Below are 26,096 nucleotides of genomic sequence, written 5' to 3'. Positions count from 1 at the left end.
TCTATGATGATGGTACTGGCTATTGAAAATCTCCAGGTCCGTATAGAGTATGTATATATATATATATATATATATATATATATATATATATATATATATATATATATATATATATATATATATATATAAATAAATATAAAGTACTTTCGGTCTTCCCTGGGTCCTCGGTTAATATACAAATGTGTTATAAATTTTCAAGGCGTTAACTGGAAACCTGAAGATGTTACATAAAGTAGGCGTACAGTATTGTCTATCAAGTTTTGGGATAGCGAAATATTGAAACGTAAGACGTGAGATTCATAAGTTTACTTTACAGGTAATCTAACATTAACTGATGAGTCACAGGTAACTTCCGTGACATAAGTAGTTATAATTTATGTGTTCTTGAAATACTGCAGTACTTCTTCAATGTTAACATCAGATTATTACGAAACTCCTGTTATTAAAAAAAATCAGTCTCCTGGTTCCTTAGGTACCGCTGTAATGGGTGTGCCAAGACTGAAACATTTCAAGCCCGATGGTCACTGCGTGCGCCCAGTGCTATTCTTACCAGTAAGAAACTTATCCCCTCCGCTCTCACCTTACCTGGTGCTGGTACTTTGAGAGCCTCCCTCAGATGGGCTCCAGTGGGTGTTCGGGACGGTGGTGTGCGAGTGTTAGTCTGTGAATTTTGTCGTAAGTAATAATAACAATAATAATAACAGTAATCTGGAATATCTGTGTCAATTTTCGGTGCTTATATGTGTGTGTTTACAAGGTGTGATTTTGTTAGTAAGATGGTACTAGCCTACCTTTGTTATAGTTCACGTGAGATGCTGTGTCTAATGTCTTAACACAGGACTTGAAGATTTACACGAAACGAAAATTATTCACATTTCTAGAGGCATCTAAAGTTTAACGGATGAATATTGTATTTTAAAGCTTTTAAGAAGAAAATAAGTGTTTCAGCAGAAGCGAGGGCAATGATAGTTTGGTACCTTAGGTGATGATCCACACAGAATTTAGCTGAAGCAACTAAGTCTACATGTATTGTTATCGTCTAGTGTGTGTGTGTGTTTGTCTGTAGGGAAAGTTGAATAATTGAAAGATCAAGATGTATTTGTTTATTTTTAAAATATTTTATGAAAGTGCCATAAGGTTTGTATTATCTTTACAGGACGAGTCTGCATCTATATAGCGTTAGTTTATACACTGTGAGCACCACACAACGACGACATGCCTGGTCACGTCAAGAAAAGCACGGGCCCCGATCCCGACCCCACTGAATTCTTGTTCATCTCAATGGAACAGAAAATGAAGGACCAGAGCAAACCTTACGATCCGAAAAAATCTTGCTGGGTGCCACACGACAAGGAGGGCTTCATCGAGGGTGACATGCAGGGCACTAAGGGCGACTTGATCACCGTTTACGCAGGTGGTGAGACCAAGGACTGGAAGAAGGACCTCGTTGGACAAGTCAACCCTCCCAAGTTCGAGAAATGCGAGGACATGTCCAACTTGACTTATCTTAATGATGCCTCCGTCCTGTACAACTTAAAGAGCCGTTACGTCGCCAAGCTCATCTACACCTACTCTGGTCTCTTCTGTATCGCCGTCAACCCCTACAAGCGGTACCCCATCTACACCAACCGTACGGTCAAGATCTACCAGGGTAAGAGGCGTAATGAAGTGCCTCCTCATCTCTTCGCTATTGCCGACGGTGCCTACATGAACATGAGGCAACGTAAGTATACAGCTTGGCGAAATTAGTTAATATATACATATATATATATATATATATATATATATATATATATATATATATATATATATATATATATATATATATATATCATGTAGATCCACAATGAAAACGTGGATAAGATAAATCTTGATAAAATCACAGGAAGGAAGACAACGCCGTTGTTCCCTTTTTTTTTGTTTATAATATATAATATATATATATATATATATATATATATATATATATATATATATATATATATATATATATATATATATATATATATAAACAGAAGATATATTTTACAATAGTGAGAATGAATGAAGGGTGTCAACAAAGGAGGGTAAATAATGTATGTGAGTTATTGTTCCTCTTTCCGCCACACTGCATTAACCAAGAAGTGTTATTATCAAATATTCCTTAACCTTTACATCATGTAAATGAGATAAATATGACAGGAGTTTTTCACAATTTACAGCTATCTCGACTACTTATTCTTAACAGCATCAACTTTGAATCTGGAAATGTATCCACCAGCATTCAAGTTCTTTGGCTTTTCACACATACACACACACACACACTCACACAGACACAAACACACTACTACTACTACTTTGCTGACACTCGGAATCGAGTATGACGATCATCCAGCTATGATACAATGATATGAGTTATTAGGGATGTCACCTTCATTGGTAAGTTTTGAGGTGACTAAAGAGGCCGATACGGGACCGGCAGAGTCGTTCACAGATGTTGCACATGTGGAGGGCTACATCGAGTGCGGGAGGGGCGGTGGCAGCGTCTTTCTGTCGTTGGCACTTATCTGCCTCGGTTTGCAGTTGGGGTAACTCGAAAGTATTGACACCTTACTGTGTGGTACTCCTCCAAGAGTTACGGTGTGGAGTAATCGTCTCCCAGGTAAGGGGGTCGATTTGGCACTTTTTCAGGCTTGTCTTAAGACTCTCCTTATACCTTTTCAGTTGCCCGCCGGCATTATGGTTACTATAGTGACTATAAAGTAGCTGCTTTGGCAGTCTACTGTCGTCCATGCGGATAACATGGCCAGTCCAGCGTAGTTGTTCATGGATAATGGTAGCCTCGATGCTCCTACAGTTGGTGTCAGCAAGAATACTGGCATTGTTCTCTTGTGTTCCCAGGGAACTCGGAGGAAGGAACATAGACGTCGTTGGTGAAAGTTTTCAAGTGCCTCCTGTATGTGACCCATGTCTCGTTGCCATATAGCAAGGTGGGGAGAACCACTGCTAGATATACGTGAAACTTTGTAGATAATTTTAGCTCCCTACAGCTAAAGACTCGGTTTTGGAGTCTGCTAAAAGGCTTGAGATGCACACCTGATCCAGTGCTGAATCTCTTCATCGTTGTCTGCGGTGGTGGACAGGTGGAAGCTGAGATACCGAAAGTGGGTAACATTAGAGAGGGTAGTACCGTTAAGTTGGATGAATGGTGGAGGTGTGTCTGAACCAGGGGCAGGTTGAAAGAGAATCTGAGTCTTATGTACATTCACCTCAATGCCGAAGTGTACATAAACATCTGCGTAGGTGCTCAGGATCTCCTGTAGATCGCGTTCAGTGTGAGCAACAAGAGTGAGGTCGTCCGGATACTGAAGTTCAGTAAAGGAGGCCTTTGTTCTTGCCTGGAGTCGTCTTAAGTTGAAAAGACCCTTAGTCTGGTACTCGATGTCCACCCTGCTGGCTAAATTGGCACTGGCAAGAGTAAGGAAGGCAGCCAAGAAGATGGAAAAGAGAAGTTGGTGCCAGTACACACCTTTGTTTAACCCTTGTTTGGATAGGGAATAACTCAGACAGGGTGAAATTGTGTAGGACACTGCCATTCATGCCAACGTGGAGTTGCCTCACAATGGCGATGAACCTTAGGGACAGCCAAAACGGCTGAGGGTCCACCAGAGGGCTTCCCTGTTGACTGAGTCGAAGGCCTTGGTTAGGTCGATGAAAGCCATGTACAGATCACGACGCTGTTCTCTGCACTTTTCCTGTATCTGGCAGGAAGCAAAGATCATGTCAGTGATGCCACGTATTGGTCTAAAACCAAATTGAAATTCTAGGAGGAAGTTTTCCTCCTCAGGAAGAAGTCTGTTTAGGAGGACTCGGGCAATAATCTTGCCAGATACGGAGAGCAGCGAGATCCTGCGGTAGTTGCCACAGTCTGACCGGTGTCCCTTGTTCTTATAAATATTGATGATGGAGGCGTCTTTAATTGCTTGGGGGATTTCCTCTTTTTCCCATATATTCTCCAGGAGAGAGTGGAGACGGCTGGTAAGCAGAGGTCCTCCTGCTTTATACACCTCGGCTGGGATTCCATCAGGCCCAGAGGATTTGTTATTTTTCATCTGTTTGGTGGCAGTAGGTACCTCATCCAGGGATGGAGGATAGCTGAGGTGGGTCAGTTCTGGATGCTGAGGAAACCTGCTGGGTAGTCAGGACATTCACATTGGTGTTTCGGTTGAGCAGTGAATGGTAGTGCTCTTTCCCATGCTGAAGGAGGCCTTCATTGTCTAAAATTATGGAGTGATTGGCCCGTGAAATGTTTTGGTGGAATTGAAAAATTTGCACATCTTGTGCTGATCTTCAAATTTTATGTTTTACATGCTTTATTGTTAAACCAGTCTTTCTTTAGATTACGAAGTTCTTGCTGGGCCACAGCTTTCTTCTTGCAGAAGGTATCAACTTTGGTCCGACACTGAGGGTTGTTCTGCCAGTTAGTTAAAGCAGCACGTTTATCATTGTAGAGTATATTGAGTGACGGGTCATTTTCATCAAACCAGTCCTGGCGTATTCTTTCGATCTGGTCGAGGGTCTCTCTCTGCAGGTTTTTGACATAACAGTGTTGAGAATATCCCATTCGACACTGGGATTTGGGTTGTTTATTGTCGGGTTGTTTATCAGCTCATGAAAGCATGTTCTACCACTGGATCTTTTAGATGCTTACTGTTAAAACATCTTCTACAAGCATGCTGCCTTTGCCATTTTGGGGCGACGTGAAGTGAGAGCATGGTTCTCACGAGCTGATGCTCAATGTCGCAGTGGTCTGAGCCACACATGGCACGAGTGATGAGGACATCTTGGAGATCTCTTTCTCTGACAATGATATAGTCAATGAGATGTCATTGATTGGATCGTGGGTGTTGCCACGAACCCTTGATCTTGTCGGCCTACCTAAACAAGGTATTGGTGATAGTGAGGTTGTGTGCAGCACACTTTCTGAGGAGGGGTAGGCAGTTGGTATTACACTTGCCTAGTCCATTTCTCCCTATGGTTCCCTGTCAAATGTCAGCATCTCTGCCAACTCTGGCATTGAAGTCTCCAAGAGCACAGCCTTATCTTCTCTGGGGTTAGAGGTAAGCACTCTGTCGAGGTCAGAGTAAAAAGCCTTCTTGATGTCATCCTCTGCATCCAGTGTTGGGGCATATGCACTGATGAAAAAGGCATGACGTGAGTCATTCAGTGGGACTCGAAGCGTCATGAGGCGCTCATTTATCCCAATAGGCATTTCAGTTAGGCTGTGTTGGCGGATGGCAAAGCCAACTCCATAAATGAGGCTTTTTCGCAGCAGGCTTACCGTTCCAGAATAAGGTATATTCAGATCCTCGTTCTGTGAGTTGACCCTCGTCTGGGAGTGGGGACTCACTAATGGCTGCTGCCACAAGGGCAGTTCTTTTTTCAGTATGCTTATTTGTGCCAGTATCCAGAAGTGTACTGACATTTCATGCAGTGACATAAGAAGTGATATAATTTGGTCTTGTTTTGATCTGTTTCAAAAGGAGACTAGATAGATTCATGGATGACAGAGAGTGGTAGTAACTCTCGACAGGAGATGCCATGCACAGGCCAACCGGCCTATTGCAGACTCCTTATTTTCTTATGTTCTGTGAATTTGATTGTGTTTTCGACTTCATAAGGATGACCTTACTGGGTGTGGTTGCCCAGTCATTTTTTTTTTAGGCAGGCTATGTTTAGGGCACCTTTTATAGACCCCTCCCCATGTGGGTGTCAAGATTGGCTCCACGAAAGGTTTGCTCAGTCGCACAGACAGGACTGGATTGCACTGTTGCCTACATCCCAGTGCATAAACGATCATCTTATCTTTGCTGGCCGTGTGCAGAGTTGTGACTAGAGACTCCCAGCAGTCATCTCTTCCTGTCCCCGTCGCCACTTGTCCATCGCTATATGACTTTTGGGGGTATAGGGGTTTTGATGACGATGTGATGTATGATGAGGTGGATGATGGCTGTGCGTGAATTGATTTATGTGGTGAGGCAGGGGAACAGGCTGCAATGACACACCTTGGCTCTCCCTTTTCCTGATCCAGTGGTGGAAGTGTTGCAACGACTGGCGGGTGGGGGGGAGTCGCAATGGACTGTCGATAGCTCAGTTTGTTGGGTTTTGCCTTAGTAGCCTGTTCATCATGCATTGCCTTTGCCCACGAGTGTGGTTGTTGGGTTTCTATGGTGGTCACCTCTTCTGCCTATACCGCTGTTGGGGCTCTGTAAGCATGTCTGCCTGATGTGGGGCTCCACCGCAGATTTTTCGTTCAGGGTTTACTCCTGTAGCCTTATACCTAACAAGGTTAATCCGCAAGGCAGCGGGGCAATGGTTGATAGGTGCCAGGACGTGTCCACATACCAGTGGGCCTATGTGCCGTCCCTTTGGGGGCCACTACTACTCGATATCCCCTGATGGCCTTGCCTAGACCCACGGGGCACCCAGTTACTGTGACTTGCCACGAAGAGGCACAGCAGGAGTCTTGATGGTGAAGAGGCTGTGTACTGGTAGGGGAAGACTTATGCAAGTTGATTCCCTGTTTGCCTCGAGGGCTAGCCAGCAGCGGTAGCTGAAAGTGAAAGGGAGCAAGAAGTGCCTGCACTTCAACACTAACATAATGCTGCCACAGTAGACGCATTAAACCACCCTGTGTGCGCTACAAAAACACACACACATGCTTGACCTGACATCACAAAAGTTAACAGATACTTGGTTCTGTACATGACCCACTATCAACATTACTACATACTATTTGTCAAGTCTTATGTTCACACATATAATGGATCAAATTATATTTTAAAGTCAACAAGTTTCCCTGAAACTTGGCACAAAGACTACTGTAGATCTCAGTAAAAGAGAGAGACCAGAAGATCGATTTATCTCAGGCACAGGTGACATCTCAGTCTAATCTTTCCCCTAACTTAAGCTCATGTTAGGCTTCTGGTGTGTGGATATATTAAATACAAACACGGGTCTGTACAGTAGGTTAAGTTACGTTAGGCTAAGTTAGGTTAGACTAAGTTTGGTGAGGCTATATATGGATTTTCATTTAAATGTATTATGATCATTTACTGTGCACGATTGTCTATGATTCCTTAGAAGTTTCGTAAGAAAAGAAGTTCATAGAAGTTAAAGCTAATCAGCAATATATTATTATTACTCTCAATTAAGTCTTGGGGAGAGGTATTGTTTTTATTTGCACATTAACAAATTTTACTCCAACGATAATTGTCTTAAGTCTGTAGGACAAGAAGTAATAGACTAGGAAGAGGTCGCCCAAGGACACTGGAGTGAAGCCAGAGAAACCCACAATGGTATTCCCCAACCTAAATATATATCCCGCTCCCATCCTTACCATACGTAGGCTGCACTCACATTATATATATATATATATATATATATATATATATATATATATATATATATATATATATATATATATATATATATATATATACATTATATATATATATATTATCACAGTCTCCCATTTGCTGTAACATAAATATAATCAGGATAGGGAACTAGAGCATTTACATAAAAAGTATATTAAACAATAATGGTTTCACACATGCTGATAGCTTCCACAAGGTTTACATTAATATCAGTCATATATCTTAATCCAACAATATGCTCTCTCTCTACTTTACAAATATGCTTCACAAATAGATTATAATATCTTATGACTACCAGAAAACACTGGAATACCCTTGCAACCTGTGGGTTTTTCACGATACAAAATACCATGTCCTTCACCAATAATACCCGGAATGAGAGAGACAGAGAGCTTCTTCTCCTTATTCCAATACGATTTCACGAACTTATACACATTTTGTTTACATTTTCATTTAAACCACTGCAGCATTCTCACATTGAAAACTGTTTCACAAAATCATATATTAATGTTCCTTAATCATATCATTTAATAAAACATATCATAAATCAGAATAACAAAACATATATCACCATCTTAAGAAGACTTTAACCTTCACAGTGATTATAGGGTGTCAAGAGAAAACGGGACACATAATGGGATGACTGAGAAAACCATATGTACATAATAATATATATATATATATATATATATATATATATATATATATATATATATGATAACCACAAGGAAAGATGAAAACACATCTTCAGGGGTGTTCTCACCCCTGAAGATGTGAATTACACGAAAGCGCTTGGGAACTTCGTGTTTTCTTCTTTCCTTGTGGTTATCAGCATATACCTAGATCACGGGCACCTACAGTGATTTACTTGCATGTATATATATATATATATATATATATATATATATATATATATATATATATATATATATAATCATTAGCCTAAAATCAATCACACCCGCCAGGATTCGAACCCACGATCTTATGATTGTGGGTTCGAATCCAGGCGAGGTGAGGTTTTATATATATATATATATATATATATATATATATATATATATATATATATATATATATATATATATATATATATATATATATATATATATATATATATATATATATATATATATATATATATATATATATATATATTGTCAGTGGCCCAAGGTTAAAAATGCTTTGAAAACCTTTGATCTAGATGTATGATAGTTATTTAGTGGGTCCCTTATTTTTGACCTGACCTGACTAGTCACGTCACCCCCCTTCTCTTAAGCTCCTCTACGTGTGTGTTGGTGTGGGGATTAGTGGATGACATCATTATGACCTGACCTCATGTTTTTAAGGTCACCCTGTATATTTAAGCCTCTCTCTGTCCATGTAATCCAGTTGCCTCTGAAGATGTCTTGAATAAAGACGAAAGCTAAGGTGCTCCGTTGTTTCCTTTCCCGTAATTTTATCAAGATTTATCTTATCCACGTTTTCATTGTGATCTACATGAAATATATATATATATATATATATATATATATATATATATATATATATATATATATATATATATATATATATATATATATATATATATATATATATATATATATATATATATAATTTTCTCTCTTGAGTCATTCTTGTTCATCAACCATAAGCAATATTACTTATTAAATCTTGTTATTTCCTTATTTTAGTGTTAACCGTCAGCTTCGTGCAACACATAATTACACGAAGTTGTCTCTATGACCAATAACAATTTTGTTTTGCTTGCATTGCATAACTTTACTTGTGATGAAGCTAATGTTGCAATTGTCTTGCTTGCCCCTGCTTCCCTGCTTCGAGGAAGTGCCCATGTTTGGCGTTGCTGGGCCAAAGGTCATGGCAATTGTTTCTAAAGGATTTTTTCTTTTCAAATCTTAACTTCAGATCCCATGCAATGATGAACAAGATGTTGCATAGTTATAATAGTGAGAGGAAGTCATTTAAGGGATATCTTATTCTAAGGTCAAAGTAATTGTTACCTAAAAGTGTTGTTTCCGAACAGCAACTTGACTCTCTTTACATTAGTGATCATAATATTGTATTGAGTCTAGAGGGAGGTTTTTCTTAATGCTTTTATAATCAATTTGGTCAAACGTGAGGTGAGGAGCTTCCTGTAAATGTCAATCTCTCTTTTTATATAGTATATTATAATGCAGTATTTTTGTATTCCTAAAAACATTAGTATACTCATTGTAAGGGTGTGCATAAGTCTAGTTATTTCTGGGACAGTAGCCTTAGTCATCGGTGAAGGTCTTGGCAACCCCCAAAATAACTACTTTATGTTTCTACGTAGTTCCACTTGATAACTTACTCGAATCATACAGCTATACCATATTCACCAGGTAGATCAGGTACTTTAGACACCTGTTGAATGTTAAGGTCTAAACAGGTATATATATTATTGTAAATGAAGTATGAGATGTTGTTTTAAGACGAATATATTTCTTTGAGATCTAATACAAGAATTCTTAGGCCTGGTCTCTGTATAGTCCTGCTCACCCACACTTTTAAATTCTAATGTTTTATGTCCTTATTCTTGATGTCTTAAAATCTATATCATATGTATTTTTCCGTCTTTGTCGAGTAGTTGTGCAGACTCTCTGTAATTTTAGCCATGTGGTTTCTAACATTTTAATTTTGCTTATATACGTATGATGTGTGTATGTCCAATAACTTTCTCCGTCTCCTACAGTTGCAGAGAACCAGTCCATGCTCATCACGTAAGTCCGCAACTATACTTTTATACTTTCATACTAGCTTGTTTGTTTTGGTTCAGTTGACCAAATAGTTTTCTATGATATTTTTTTCCCGCAAGTTTCAATTTCTCCTTGTCAGAAAACAGTATCACCCTTCATTCGTTTTTTTTATCGTCATAAACAATTTCAATTTTTTTTAAATATATATTTAAACAATATCCAGTGCATATATTTACAGTATGTTTATGAGCAAAGTGTTTCATGACTCTGCAAATCTCTTATCCTAAGCATATGGTGATGGATATGTTCTTCCTCACCGTATTGTCGCATCACAAGGTGATTTAAACAGGTGATATGCTTTTATCACAAAATTACATAAAAAATTTAATTCAATTAAATATGCTCTCTAACCTAACGTATTTCCTACCACAGCGGTGAGTCTGGTGCTGGTAAAACAGAGAACACCAAGAAGGTACTCTCCTACTTCGCTAACGTCGGCGCCACCACCAAGAAGAAGGGCGAGGCAGAAAAACCTGTAAGATAATTACATCTTTTTCCATATTTCTCCGAACAAAAATAACAGATTCGTCGATAGTACATTCTAGTAATTTGTGGATATTATTTAATTTATCTTTTAATTTTCATGTTACTATTCATAAACAAATTCTGCTGTGTTTTCTCAACTTCGGGCGGAAATACATTATATGTAATACAAAAACGATAAACCGTATTATATCTATGATAAACGAATGACTGATCTTTGTCTTTCTCCCTACAGAACCTCGAGGATCAGATTGTCCAAACCAACCCAGTATTGGAAGCCTTCGGTAACGCCAAGACTGTCCGTAATGACAACTCCTCCCGCTTCGTGAGTGGGTCATCTGTCTTTGTTTACTTAATTAGAAAATTAAACTGGTTTTGATTAAAACTGCAGTAACATTTCGTACAATATAATATAGAGAACTTTGATCAAGTAAAATTTCGGTAATAAAAGACGCAATGTGTGTGGAAAAAATGACAAATCTTACTTTTCAAATTTCTTTACATTAACACCTGATAGTGACATTCGATGACCGATAGTTCTCATTTCTATGTCTTTTATCACTTAATGTATTTGTACTTCTCATTTTCTTTTACCATTCTATTTTACTTTACGTTAGATAACATAGTGAAGAGGAACGCATCCTTCTCAAATACTTATTCATTAGTATATGCAATTGAAACCTGATCATATATTCTGACTATTGAATTAGGCCATAAAAGCTTTTAGGATAAATTCTTAGTGTTGCTGTTGTCTCCAGACCATAGCTTAGTCAACAGATACCATCTCATTATGAAAGGCGATCATTCTATAATTTATAGACATTACTTCTTAAATTTTATAGCATGTAAGAGTTAATTTCATTCACTGAATAATTCCAGAAAACCAGAACAATTATTTCTTAATGTTTATCCACACACACAGGGTAAGTTCATCCGTATCCACTTCCAACCCAATGGCAAGCTGTCCGGTGCTGATATTGAGGTCTACCTGCTGGAGAAGGCTCGTGTCATCTCTCAGCAGTCCCTCGAGCGATCCTACCATATCTTCTACGAGATGATGTCCGACCAGATTAAGGAGATCAAGCGTAAGTATTCCTTCCAAAACGCTCAAAACACAGTGTCTTTTTTAAATAAATATCGTTATGTAAGCTTCTGTCAGAAAGAAGCTCGTCAATGTAAAACAAAATCTATTATCCATCTTCAAAAGTCACGATCTTGAAATAAATACGTAGAAAAATAAAGTATCTTCATAATACTAAGACAATCTACAAGCAGTCTTGCCATTTCTTTCTATATAACTCAGTTGTTTTTCATTTTAAGATAATTGTAGTGTCTTGCGAGCTCCTGTAAACCATTGACTTATAAATATTCTCATTGTATTCATCCCAGGACTAATTATGTTATTGAAAATTAAATGGAAAGTGAACTAAAGCTTTTTACCTGTGTTCTAATATACGCATTAATATATTATTATCTTTTTAAATGTACGGTAAAACTGAAAAATAAATTGTTAAATAAGAGACTTTTTATGATCTGGTTATAATTTCGTAGAGTCATTGCAACGCTCCTACGTTAAAACTTTTCATCATGCTATTCAATAGTAACTGAATGTAGCTTTATTTTACCTTACTTTAATAAAATCAAATAGAACGCAATTTATTATATGTTTGTCATCTTACTGGTCGTACTATTTATTTATTGCTTACAATTTATCTTCTCACTTTGTTCTGAATTATCGTGATGGTTATCGCAGAACTCAACACATCCAAAGCTAGAAATTTTCATATATATATACTGTATATATATATCGGGAAATTAGTCGACTCGACCGGCTGTAGCTAGAGGCAGTGTCTGTTCGGAAATTCAGTAATTACAACTTTTCTCCTGTAAGGTCTTATAAAGAAATAATGAAATTGCTCAAGTAACGCTCATGTTTACAATACTCACTGAACATCTTTAGTCACAGGTCACAAGTTTAATTCGTAATCTGAATAGAAGTAACAATTTATTTAGTTTAATGTTTTAATATACATTTTATACATCTTATATGCTTGAACAAATTTACTTAAGTATATTATTGTATAAATTCATATTATGACCAAAAATTTAAATATCCAAGATATACAGGACAGTGACTGAAAACTTGATGTTATTGTGACAACAAATTCTCTCCAACCGGAATGTGAAATGAAAAAGTATTTCACATACAGTATATCTGTGAATGCTGCCACAATTATATTTTGGGCACTCATAGGGGCCGATATTATGCTCTGGCCTAATTCCTTAAACCAAACAGAATAATGTAATATAGATTGAAAATGAGGACACTCTTGTTGGACTTTCAATATTTTACTCCAAAATTTCTACTTCCTCTGTCTCCAGCCACGTGTTTCCTTAGTGACGACATCTACGATTATCACTACGTGTCTCAGGGCAAGGTCACCGTCCCCTCCATTGATGACGGCGAGGACATGCAGTTCTGTCACGTGAGTGGTAGAATCTGATGTGAATAAGGCCCTCACCACCATCGATAGAGTATGGAACTCTTAATCGATGGTCCGTCACTCATGTGTTTGGTTGAAATATCGGAGGATGTTAAGACAATCGATATTCGCCCTACTTTTTATAAACGTACTCTTCTTCACAATAAATGTTTTAATTCTGCAGTCCAAAACTGAGAAGAAAACAGTCGGACTGGTGAAGGATTCGCTGCCTTGTACCCTCTTCTACTTAATACTCACTCTCACATGATTCCCGTATTTAGAAATAAACTAAACTAATATTTAACTAATAAAGAAACTATACTTCAACAGTGAACAGCAAATTTAACAAATTAAGTATTATGTCTTTCATTCCAGGGAGACAAAATGTTCTCACTACCGATCATTGAGCAGAGCACTGCTGTGTCCTGGCATGGTGGGAAATTTATAGGACATATTACAGATTCTCGGCAAAAAAGGCCGTAATTAGCAAATTGTTTAACATTATAATTCCATTTTTCATTCTTGACACACCATCTAGAAATACAATCATTTATAATTATGAAATTTTCATATATTTTAATATTATATTGCATTAACGAGGATGAGGTTCAGTTTATTATTTGCCATTTATTTACACTGAATCCCTCCGATCTATATAGTGAAGGCCAGATATTACCTCATTGTTTCTACTACTGTACAAGTTTTGAGGCAGTGTTCACTAATATTTCAGTGTTGAGTCTTGAAAACCTGTAGATAATAAAGGCAAAATGATCTAAATACAAACTAAATAAACTCAGATACAAAATATCGTAATAGAATGCGGCAAAATAATCCCCAGACTGGAAATGGAAAACAAATTTCACATTAGAACCGCAAGTTTGGTTAAGTTAGGTTGGGAATAGTTTGATCAAGTTTGGAATAAGATTGGTTTGGGGTCGTTTAGATTTAGTTAGGTTAAAATAGGAACATTTGGATTATGTTTGCTGTAGGGTTGGTTAGGAAAGAAATGGGAGCGTTTGGGTTCTTTTACTACGAGGTATGAATTGTTAAAGTATGGTGCTGGCTGAGACGAGTTGCGACCAGACCCACTTCAACAGGGACCACCTGAAATTAACTAACCTATCGCTGACTTAATCTAACCACTCTAACACTCACCTAATTTCACCACCCTAATGATAATAATTGAACCTAACCACCCGTAATACTAAGCTAACTTATCCATCGTATCTCTAACTTAACCTAACTTAATCCACCCTGTTAGCGCCAAGGTGGTTAATCTTCATATGAAATAAGATGAAGTGTCTAATATTCTGGTGAAGTAAGCTGGGGTGTTTATTCTTCGGGTAAAATAAAATGAGGTATCTAAGCTTCAGGTGATATAAGGTGGGGTGTTTATTCTTCAGGTGAAATATTCTGGAGTGTCAAATTTTTTTAGGCAAAGCTTCAACAGTAATGAGGAAGATGCCACACAAAGAAAGTCAGTCATTCTGTTTGAGTGCATTTTCATATTCATAATTCAATACCATCAATGTCCCACAATCATCATATTATAGACCATTAGTAATTGTTGTTGTTTATGTCAAATACTGAAGGACATTAATGTTCGTAGCTTTGGTTCAAGAATTAATATTTTTTTAATAAAAATATGTAAGTAATAATAATTTAATTGAGAGATCCCGTTGGTACCACAATATTAAGTTACTCGTATATACAGTAATACACTATATTTACAAGTTATTCAGTCGTATCAATCAGGAAACACTTTTAATTCGCCGTACGCATCCTCCCGGGTCGTGTTTTTCACCCGGAAGTCTTAATGGAACAGGAAGCAACACCAGGAGATGGCCGTCACGGGGCTGTACTATTGATATTAGCAATTATTTTAATCAAGATTTTCCACCCAATTCATCTTATTTTCCTCTTTCAACTTTAGGACGCCTTCGACGTCCTGGGCTTCTCCAAGCAAGAAGTTGAGGACGTCTACAAAGCCACTGCCTCTGTCATGCACCTGGGTGAAATGAAGTTTAAGCAGAGAGGACGCGAGGAGCAGGCTGAAGCCGACGGTACTGAGGTAAGCATGTCATTGCACACTCAGTAAACGATCTAAAACATTTCTTATACTTATAGTATTAAGCTTATTTCAGACTTGTGTCCAGTAGTTTGACCCCAGACCTTATTAAAAATGTTCTCCATTAGGTTGGTCACAAGGTCGCCAAGCTGCTGGGCACTGATGGTGATGACCTGTACAGGAACATTACCAAGCCCAAGATCAAGGTCGGTGCCGAGTTCGTAGCCAAGGGCATGAACGTGAACCAGTGTTATTACTCCATCGGTGCCTTGGCTAAGGGTCTCTTCGATCGCGTCTTCAAGTTCCTGGTACAAAAGTGTAACGTGACTCTTGAGACTGGCCTGAAGCGAGCTTCATTCATCGGTGTGCTTGATATTGCCGGCTTCGAGATTTTCGACGTAAGTAATTTCGAAATGTACTGACTATTATATACTGTATATATATATATATATATATATATATATATATATATATATATATATATATATATATATATATATATATATATATATATATATATATATATATATATATATATATACATATATATATATACAGTATATATTAGACATAATTAGTTTGCATACAAATATGAACAATTACATCTTGAATCGGTAGTTAAGTTAGAGTAATTATTCATATATTTTTATGTATAATCATATATCCTCATGACTTTTATAGTTCATAAGAATAGTTGACGAGTATTTGGAGTTGTTTTTGTTTGTATTTGTGAAGTTGTTTACATGAAAAGCATACCAAAGAAATTTATTTAAATGCAGAACATCTTCCAAATTCAGGGAAATATAGATAATTAGCGAGGGAGTACTATGTTGGACATGAGAATATCAGTGATTCTTCATAACATTAAAGCTCGGGAATATAAATAAGAGGCCATTTCTCTTGACTGGTGATATCTGGAATAATTTTTGGTCGAATTTGTTCAACTTTCTTTGTAGTTTGTCATCCAAACGCAGTGCCTCCTAACGATTCATTGCCAGTTCTATAAGTTCTGTCATCTTCCATCAGTACAACGGCTTCGAGCAGATCTGCATCAACTTCTGTAACGAGAAGCTGCAGCAGTTCTTCAACCATCACATGTTTGTGCTGGAGCAGGAGGAATACAAGAAGGAAGGCATCAACTGGGTCTTCGTGGACTTCGGTATGGATCTGCAAGCCTGCATCGAGCTCTTTGAAAAGGTGATAGTCCAACACAAAAAACATACACTGATACTGCACGAGAACTTGTTATTAGCTTTACTATTTTTTTTAAGTACTTGCCACTTTCCTAACGCTTTTACGTGAAATTTCAACAGAAAATGGGTGTCTTGTCCATCCTCGAAGAAGAGTCTATGTTCCCGAAGGCTACTGACAAGTCTTTCGCTGAGAAGTTGAACGCGAACCACCTTGGCAAGTCCCCTGTGTTCGTCAAGCCTAAGCCACCAAAGCCTGGTCAGCCTGACTCTCACTTCGCCATTGTTCACTACGCTGGTACTGTCAGCTACAACCTGAGTGGCTGGCTCGAGAAGAACAAGGATCCCCTCAACGACACTGTTGTTGACCAGCTCAAGAAGTCCAACAACGAACTTGTCGTTACGATCTTCGCTGACCATCCCGGCCAGTCTGGAAGTGGTGATACTAAAGGTAATAAGTACGAAAATAATTGTATCCTGAAGTTTTTCATAAGCACTACTTTCAACAATACTTTAATGTTTCGAGAAGACTTTTTAATCATTAGGATATGATATCTTTCATTACCACATCCAGTACTTATAAAATATATGACAAATACACATCTTGTGGCGGACTCTGGTGGGATAAACAGTGGAGTAATTGGCTTCCTTACGAAATTAGTTATTCAACTTCTAGGTAGATGGTTGAAATATTCGCCCCTTGTCTTAATTCATTCTTAGGCTTAAATAAACTCGAGAAATAGCATCTGTGATCTAACTCAACTATTTATCTTTAAGTGTGAAATTACTTAGTTTTAGATTCATAAAAACTACTACAAAATTATACTGTACAATACACCATTTCTAATATAGAAATCTGCTTCTCATAGGCGGTCGCGGAGGAAAATCTGGTTCTTTCAAGACCGTGTCGTCTGGATACAGGGTAAGTATATTTAGAGTATTGTACTTGAGTGTTTCCTTCCCATGTTCCTTGAAACTTCCTAAAACGTCTGTTTATAAAACCAAATTTTAGACATTTCACCCAGAAAATGAATCATCCAGTTCTATTTCATGATTCAAACTTATAAATTTGATGAGAAACTGCGGCAGGTGTTTTTTTTAAGTGAATATTTAGAGTATGCACACGGCTGCCATAGTTGTGTGTGAAGTTTAGTATATAGGGTAAAGTGAACTAATTACGCACACTCATAAGAAAAACAAATATTTCCCAACTCTCAATTTTGATCATCCTATGATTTCGCATTATATATGAAATCTTAATGTAGACACCATATCTTGGAGGCCGCTCTCAGAGATATCTTCAAGACAGTTCATGGATCGTCCAGTGGTCAGGAGGTTCTCTTATTCCAACGGTTCCAAAAGAAGTGGCAGAGGGTCAAGACCGTAACGATGGAACGTCACGTCAGTGCAGTGTTCAAGGAAAACCCTGATTGGTTACAAGGAACTCTCGACATCTACATGAAAGCTCTCTAGTGGACGTAACCTTGGGACGACTACCTCCGACTTCTGGAGCTTAGCGTGGTCTTCCTGGATGGGACACCCCCCCCCACGACCCCGAGGGATTCGATTTGGACTGCATGGCCCCATACACCACGCTTGCTGGATGTCAAAGGCAATATACTGTCTCCGAGTCTTCATGTTTCAACTCGATTTCCAGCTGTCAATCAAGGAAGAGAAGGCCATTCTCACCATGACCCTCTTTGTTGCTCGTGTCGACGGACCGAACAACGACCTCAAGCAACCTCATAAGTACGGAAAAAAATGGATGGAGCAGTTGGTGCGGCAGTCACACAAGCATTCCAATGACATATGTGGTATTTGAGCGAGGAGTTGGTGGCTCTGAATCTATTCAGCGAAGTGGTTTCCCATGTTGAGAAGAGAGAAATTCTGGAGTCGATGTGGGAAAGGGGAGGAGAGGGAGATCTACCGAAGAGAATCAAAGTGCCAGAAGAGGACATTCCTTCACTGGTGCTGAAGAAGCTTGGATCCAAGAACTTTAACTGCTCCTTCCAGACTCCGCTCCGGGGCTCAGGATTCATCTCCATAGATCCATCCCAATAGGGATGATCACAGTTCTTCCAGTCCAAGGAAGTCCTTCCGGAGATGTGGGTAGTGAACAATGTGGCTGACAGAGGGTGAAGCTAATCCTGGATTATAACTCTTCCATTTCCTGCTTCAGGTAGTTGCTGAACATCGACGCCAGTTTCGTAACCCAAAAGAACGCTAACCTTCCGTAATCGTGGGGACTGGAGAGTTGTTGTCCTGTTATCAACCAATGTTGTTTAGCTTCGTTTTGGCTCTAATTTGTTAATTAATTTACTAAATAACAATAGACACACAGATAAGTATTACTCGTGTTTCAATTTTACAGGACGAGAATCGTTCTATAAGGGAAGGAGACCGTGCAAATGCGAGCTTATCTTGGCGTGTGCATACCCTAAACAAAGTCGTAATGGTCTAAAATTTGGCCTGCAGTGTTATGTTGGGGAAAGAAAGCAAATAAACACTGAAAACCCCCAAAAAATAAATGACTTCGATTTTGTGGACCACTATAATATTAGTTTAGGCAGCATTTACTCTGTGTCTTGCCTGGAAATATATATTTTTTCATTCACAGCCATCATGGCTTTTTAGGAAATAATACAAATATTGACTTTTTATTAAATCACTGGGAAGGTCTCCATTATAGTACAGCATATAGAATTACATCAGACATTTTATCCCATTCTCGTCCATTTATTTAATAAATTCTACTGGAAGCTGATCAAACCCACATAGCTTTATCATTTTTCATTTTGCTCACACCTGCCACAACTTCTGTTTCCAGAACTGACATTTCGAGTTTTAGTTCCTTTTGCTTTCTTACCTCTACTTTAACAGTATCACTATACAGTTCTTCATATTCTGTCCATCTTAAACATTATCACTGTACAGTTCTTCCTACTCTGTCCATCTTAAACATTATCACTGTACAGTTCTTCCTACTCTGTCCATCTTAAACATTATCACTGTACAGTTCTTCCTACTCTGTCCATCTTAAACATTATCACTGTACAGTTCTTCCTACTCTGTCCATCTTAAACATTATCACTGTACAGTTCTTCATATTCTGTCCATCTTAAACATTATCACTGTACAGTTCTTCATATTCTGTCCATCTTAAACATTATCACTGTACAGTTCTTCCTACTCTGTCCATCTTAAACATTATCACTGTACAGTTCTTCCTACTCTGTCCATCTTAAACATTATCACTGTACAGTTCTTCATACTCTGTCCATCTTAAACATTATCACTGTACAGTTCTTCCTACTCTGTCCATCTTAAACATTATCACTGTACAGTTCTTAAACATTATCACTGAACAGTCTTCCTACTCTGTCCATCTTAAACATTATCACTGTACAGTTCTTCCTACTCTGTCCATCTTAAACATTATCACTGTACAGTTCTTCATACTCTGTCCATCTTAAACATTATCACTGTACAGTTCTTCCTACTCTGTCCATCTTAAACATTATCACTGTACAGTTCTTCCTACTCTGTCCATCTTAAACATTATCACTGAACACATCTTCATACTCTGTCCGTCTCTCTTTTACTTATTGTCTTTGCTTTTAATAATCCCATCCCATTTATTTTCATTTTTTTTCTGGTTCATTTTTTAATCTTTATTTGCATTTCCCTATAAATATGCCTTCTGTCATCATCTTCAATCTCCTTGCATTTCCTTTTTAGTTCATCTTTGTTGGTCTGTCTGCATTCCCTTTCAATTTCTTTGTTAATTTTAATGTAAGCCTCACTTCGTTTTCTTATATATCTTCGTCTTTATAGTTTTCTTTAAAATTTAATTTGTCACCCACTCTCTCTTAGCCTCGTTCCTCCTATGTCTTATAAATTTTTCTCAATCACTATTATTACTTCTTTGTAATTATTAAATTGTGGTCCTTGTCCTTTGTTTATCAAAGTCACCCAACTGATTTTGTCGACTTTTATTTTTTTTTTTTTTTGAAGTTCTAGCCTCACTAAACTCATTACTGGGATGTGGTCTGACCCACAATCTGACCCACATTTTTTACGTAAGCGGCAGTAAAATGTAGTTTGTAGCTTCCAAAATTTAGTTTTGGGTGAGTTATGTTATTTATAGTTACCTGAATAACTGCCTTGTATCAACTAACCTCATCCATGATGTTCTCACCCACAGGACCAGTTGAGCAACCTGATGAGGACCCTCAACTCTACTCACCCTCATTTCATCCGTTGTATCGTCCCCAACGAGACCAAGTCTCCTGGTAAGTTGAGTGAGGTGTAACTTAATATACACTGTTATTGCCATGTGCATTTTCTGACAATTCTGAGAAAAATCCAGAAACTCTCTCCAATTTTCTTTTCCGGGTCTGGGGGCAAATTCCAAGGATGAAACAATGTGCAATTTCTTGAAAATTCCGAGAAACTTTTCCCACTACCGGGAAAAATTCCTGAGAAGGGGGATTTTTCTTGGTTTGAGAGAGTCGTTTCGCTACCCAGAATTCTCTCATTCCCAGAAGTCCTCTGCACCGATTGTCCGGCTAATGGGGATGTCACTTAACAGTAAAGAACTTTTTCAAGAATTGACACCTAAATTAATTGATAAGCCAGGCAAAATATCTTCGGTATAATTATATGTAAAAATTTTGTTTCTACAACTTAACACAATGTAATATATACTGCAATAAAAATTTATTCAGGATCTTCACAATAATAAATAAAAAAAACTATGACCATGTTACCTTGAAACATACTCTTCTCAGTGGCGACTGTATATGCATTACCAACAAGCCTTTCTTATTCATACCTGTCTTTCTATTTTTTTATTTAGTAACTATAATCTATTTAAATACCTGTTAAAAATGTAGGTAAATGTATAACATAACTTACTTGTACGGTGAATTCAGGATAAAGATTTACTTTCTTATGAGTGATGTGACGCTGGGTTGAGTAAATGGTTCGTAAGATAGTCTGCAGCATTTGTTTTATCGTTGAATTTTGGAAAACTAATTGCATGTTTCATTTGTCTTTTGAAAATACTTCATGAATGTTAAGTTTGAAATGTATTACTGTATCTTTGAATAATGGTTTTCTTCCAGCGTTGTTCTATAGTAAATGTTGTTTTTAAAGATATTAGAAAATTTGTATACAAAGATAAATATTTTTCTTCGTATACATAAATGGATGCCGTAAGTTTAATAATAGAAACGTCTCGTGATTACCTCGAGCATAGTTGCTGGTATAAAACTAAGAAATACGAGGGCTTATCACCTTCATGCCTATATTGTCATCACTCTACTCACCATAAGAAACAATGAAGTATCTTTGTTAATGACTCAATATATATCATTGTTTATAACACATTAAGGCCCAGATAAGAAGAAATATTCGAATGTCATTTATAAACTTCTATTCTGAAGAGGATCAGAACTAGTCTCAATTATGTACATTATCTTTTCCTCTCAGGTGTGACTGACGCCGCCCTGATCATGCACCAGCTGACCTGTAACGGTGTACTTGAGGGTATCCGTATCTGCCGCAAGGGCTTCCCCAACAGGATGTTGTATCCTGACTTCAAGAACCGGTATGTTATGTTATTGTGTTGATATTTATATATCATATTTTCATGGAGTTATGCATAAAAAAGTAAACATCCAAATAATGTCAAATGAAAAATAAGGCAATTTCAATAATTCATTAATTTCTCATTAATGCAGATAATTTAACAGACTCCTTAACACCATGTTCAGTATATTTAGGAGGACTTGTTATATAGTACGACGGGGTAGAATGTCTCCTTCAGTTTTGTGATATTTTTGTTAAGTTAAAAAATATACACTGTGTGATCTTTCTATGTGTGTCTTCTGCCGCAGCTACAAGATTTTGGCCTCTCAGGAGATGGCTGCAATCCCTGACGATAAAAAGGCCGCCAAGGTTTGCTTCGACAAGGCTGGTCTGGACGAGGAACTTTACCGCCTTGGTAATACTAAGGTACTGCTTTATGTCACTACCTCAGTCACTGTGAACATATGTTAAATAAACAAAACGCTTTGTATTTACTTCTGTTTTGATCTTCATAGACGCAGTGTATAGGATTCACCAAGAGTAAATGTCAAAATATAATTTTATATTTTTACCAACATTATTTCCCTCGATATCAATCGATTTTTTTCTTGAAAGCAAGTAATAAAATATTAATTAATATCAAAGTTACACATAACTGCATATGCAGTCAGGCAGTGAAAATGTTTAGGATAAATTGCTGCTGTATATTATGAAAAAATCATAAATTTCAATTGTTAATTTGATCGATTCTATTAAAAAATAATTGTATTATGTAATTTTTTTTCAGCCAGAGCTTTTGTTTGCTCCCAAGATTATTCTTAACTGTGAATCTTATTTTGAAAGGTGTTCTTCCGCGCTGGTGTCCTGGGTACTTTGGAGGAAATTCGTGACGACCGCCTCGGCAGAATGGTCGCCTGGCTACAGGCTTGGATCCGTGGGTTTATTGGCCGAAAGGAATACAAAAAGCTCCAGGAGCAGCGCCTCTCTCTTGAAGTTGTTCAGCGTAGTCTAAGGAAGTTCCTGAAGATGCGTACCTGGCCTTGGTTTAATCTCTGGCAGAGGGTCAAACCCCTCCTCAACGTCACTCGTGTCGAGGATGAGATGCGCGCTCTTGAGGAGAAAGCTGCCAAGGCTTTGGGGGAACTCGAAAATGAGTCCAAGCTGCGTAAGGAGCTTGAGGCAGCCAATCTTCTGCTCCTCGAGGAAAAGAATAATCTTTTGCTTACACTGGAAAGCAGCAAAGGCAATATGAGCGAATTCTTGGAGAAGCAAGCTAAACTACAAACCCAGAAGAGAGACCTTGAATCTCAGCTTGAAGTAAGGGTCCTTAGGGATATAAGTGTGTGTGGGGGGGGGGGGGAGAGTATGTGAAGGAGGGAGAATATGGGCAGCAGAATATGCAGTGTGTGTGTGCGAGGTAGGGTGAGTTGCTTGAGCATAAATTTACCATTAAAAAATGACAAATTCATTAATAATTGAACTGCTGTTGTCTAATCACTCTGCCTATAACGACGTCATTGTTTTAAACATTTGATTAGAGAAATTAATTCTAATTTTTGTGGATGCAAAATTTTGCAAAAGATTCATAACTTAGCATAATAAGACAGATATAGAGAGAAAACATATACTACTTCAAAATTATATTCCAGATTACACTTTGTGAGTTAATCATACGCAATTTTGTTTAGTTTGGTAATTACTTTTTGCTTTGCAATGTAACACTTACTCAACCTTAACCAGTGATCTAAATACTGTGCCACGATTATCATCAGGACACTGCTGAACGTCTACAAAAAGAACAAGAGGACAGGAGTGCACTGTATCAAAGCAAAAAGAAAGTGGAACATGACATCCAAGTCTTAAAAAAAGAAATTGAGGATCTGGAGGCGACCGTCCACAAGGAACAAGGAGAAAAAGCAGGGAAGGATCACGCGATCAACACCCTCACGGAAGAGATCTCCCACCAGGAAGAACTTATCAACAAAGTAAAGAAAGAGAAGAAACACCTTCAGGAGATCAATCAAAAGTCTGCCGAGGACAACCAGAGTGTCGAGGATAAGTGTAATCATCTCAACACTGTTAAGGGTAAACTCGAGCAACACCTTGATGAACTTGAGGATTCTCTTGAACATGAGAAGAAGTTGCGAGTCGATGTTGAAAAAGTGAAGAGGAAAACGGAGAGTGACCTGAAACTCACCCAGGAATCTGTCAAGGAACTTGAGCGCAGTCGAAAGGATCTCGAGCAAGCCATCGACAGGAAAGATAGGGACTTTTCCTCTCTTGCCAAAAAACTTGATGATGAGCAGCAACTTGTTGTTAAGCAAAATAAACAAATCAAAGAATTGCAGCTCCAAATTGAGGAGCAAGAGGCAAGAGTCGAACACGAGCGCCAAGCTCGCGCCAAGGCTGAGAAAAATAAACAAACAGTATCACGCGAAATGAGCGAGCTTAGTGATCGTCTCGATGAAGCTGCCGGAGCCACGGCGGCACAAATCGAGCTCAACAAGAAGCGTGAGACTGAGCTAGCCAAGCTCCGCTGTGAATTTGAAGAGAATATCATTCGACATAATTCTACAGTCCACCTTCTCCGCAAGAAGCACAGTGACACTGTGGCTGATATGTCTGAACAACTGGAACATGTCAACAAAGTGAAGGCCAGGCAAGTTTTGTCATTGGTGATATAAGGAACATTTGTTTTGATTATTTAGTTGGACTTTGATGATAAATATCTATACGGATTTGTTTCTTTAAATGTGTCTTAGTCAAATTAATTAATGCTGCTTTTCGTGCTTATTTATTAACACATCTTTTGCACAATTAGGTTGGAGAAAGACAAAGAATTTATGAAACGTGACGCTGATGACGCTAAAGCCGCCATGGACAGACTCGCCAGTGACAAGGTGAGTCAACATCCATAAGTCAAAAGGTATTGTGTGTTACTAGATGTTATCATATGATACCTGGTGTTATGACGTGTTATCTAATCTTGTTGCATGTTATCTGGCCTTATCATGTGTTTTCTGGTGTTATTATTATCTGATTTTGTCAATTGTTATTGGAGTTAGCAAATATTATCTTGTCAAATGTTACCTGGTGTGTGTTATAAGTGATTTGTTTTGTTACCTGGTTGCTATCATGATATCTGTGCCGTGTTTTAGAATCATCATGGTATACAGGAGTTGCATGTGTAGAGTTTTAATGTCATATAATGTTATTATATAATGCTTGCATGTGCTTTCTTGGATATCCTTATATAATGGGTGTTATGTGGAGTTACAATACACGTGGTGTCTCATATGTGTTATGTGGAGTTATAATACACGTGGTGTCTCATATATGTTATGTGGAGTTATAACACACGTGGTGTCTCATATGTGTTATGTGGAGTTATAATACACGTGGTGTCTCATATGTGTTATATGGAGTTATAATACACGTGGTGTCTCATATATGTTATGTGGAGTTATAATACACGTGGTGTCTCTTATATGTTATGTGGAGTTACAATACACGTGGTGTCTCATATGTGTTATGTGGAGTTATAATACACGTGGTGTCTCATATGTGTTCTGTGGAGTTATAATACACGTGGTGTCTCATATGTGTTATGTGTAGTTATAATACACGTGGTGTCTCATATGTGTTATGTGTAGTTATAATACATGTGGTGGCTCATATATGTTATGTGGAGTTATAATACACGTGGTGTCTCATATATGTTATGTGGAGTTATAATACATGTGGTGGCTCATATATGTTATGTGGAGTTATAATACACGTGGTGTCTCATATGTGTTATGTGTAGTTATAATACACGTGGTGTCTCATATGTGTTATGTGGAGTTATAATACATGTGGTGGCTCATATATGTTATGTGGAGTTATAATACACGTGGTGTCTCATATGTGTTATGTGTAGTTATAATACACGTGGTGTCTCATATGTGTTATGTGTAGTTATAATACAGGTGGTGTCTCATGTGGGTTATGTGGAGTTATGAAACCTATGATACATGTAGTGTCTCAGATGTGTTACGAGGAGTTATAATAATAATAATAATAATAAT

The 26,096-nt window shown here is 37.8% G+C and overlaps 1 protein-coding gene across 1 annotated transcript; it reads left to right on the top strand.

Annotated features, from left to right (window-relative positions):
• The first annotated feature begins 569 nt into the window (after positions 1-569).
• LOC121859648 (myosin heavy chain, muscle-like) lies at positions 570-24,947 on the top strand. The gene is made up of 18 exons (XM_042356584.1): positions 570-675; positions 1,157-1,723; positions 10,150-10,177; positions 10,586-10,688; positions 10,932-11,021; positions 11,619-11,781; positions 13,079-13,182; positions 15,113-15,250; positions 15,376-15,645; positions 16,274-16,444; positions 16,561-16,888; positions 17,307-17,359; positions 20,642-20,729; positions 21,931-22,048; positions 22,338-22,455; positions 22,873-23,346; positions 23,802-24,688; positions 24,851-24,947. The coding sequence occupies exons 2-18, from the start codon at positions 1,216-1,218 to the stop codon at positions 24,945-24,947; spliced, it is 3,738 nt and encodes a 1,245-aa protein (XP_042212518.1). The 5' UTR covers positions 570-675; positions 1,157-1,215.
• Positions 24,948-26,096: the final 1,149 nt, after the last annotated feature.

The sequence above is a fragment of the Homarus americanus genome, unplaced genomic scaffold (assembly GCF_018991925.1).
Source record: "Homarus americanus isolate GMGI-L3 unplaced genomic scaffold, GMGI_Hamer_2.0 scaffold7626, whole genome shotgun sequence".
Lineage (NCBI taxonomy): Eukaryota > Metazoa > Arthropoda > Malacostraca > Decapoda > Nephropidae > Homarus > Homarus americanus.
The sequence above is the reverse complement of the archived record's forward strand: the minus strand, read 5'-3'. Positions and strand labels throughout refer to the sequence as shown.

Bases quoted from the DNA above. Each gene is read 5' to 3' on its own strand.
- LOC121859648 (XM_042356584.1), top strand. From the start codon at position 1,216: ATGCCTGGTCACGTCAAGAAAAGCACGGGCCCCGATCCCGACCCCACT. The intron at 16,889-17,306 runs GTAATAAGTACG...TGCTTCTCATAG, and splicing joins TGGAAGTGGTGATACTAAAG to GCGGTCGCGGAGGAAAATCT. The intron at 24,689-24,850 runs GCAAGTTTTGTC...TTGCACAATTAG, and splicing joins GTCAACAAAGTGAAGGCCAG to GTTGGAGAAAGACAAAGAAT.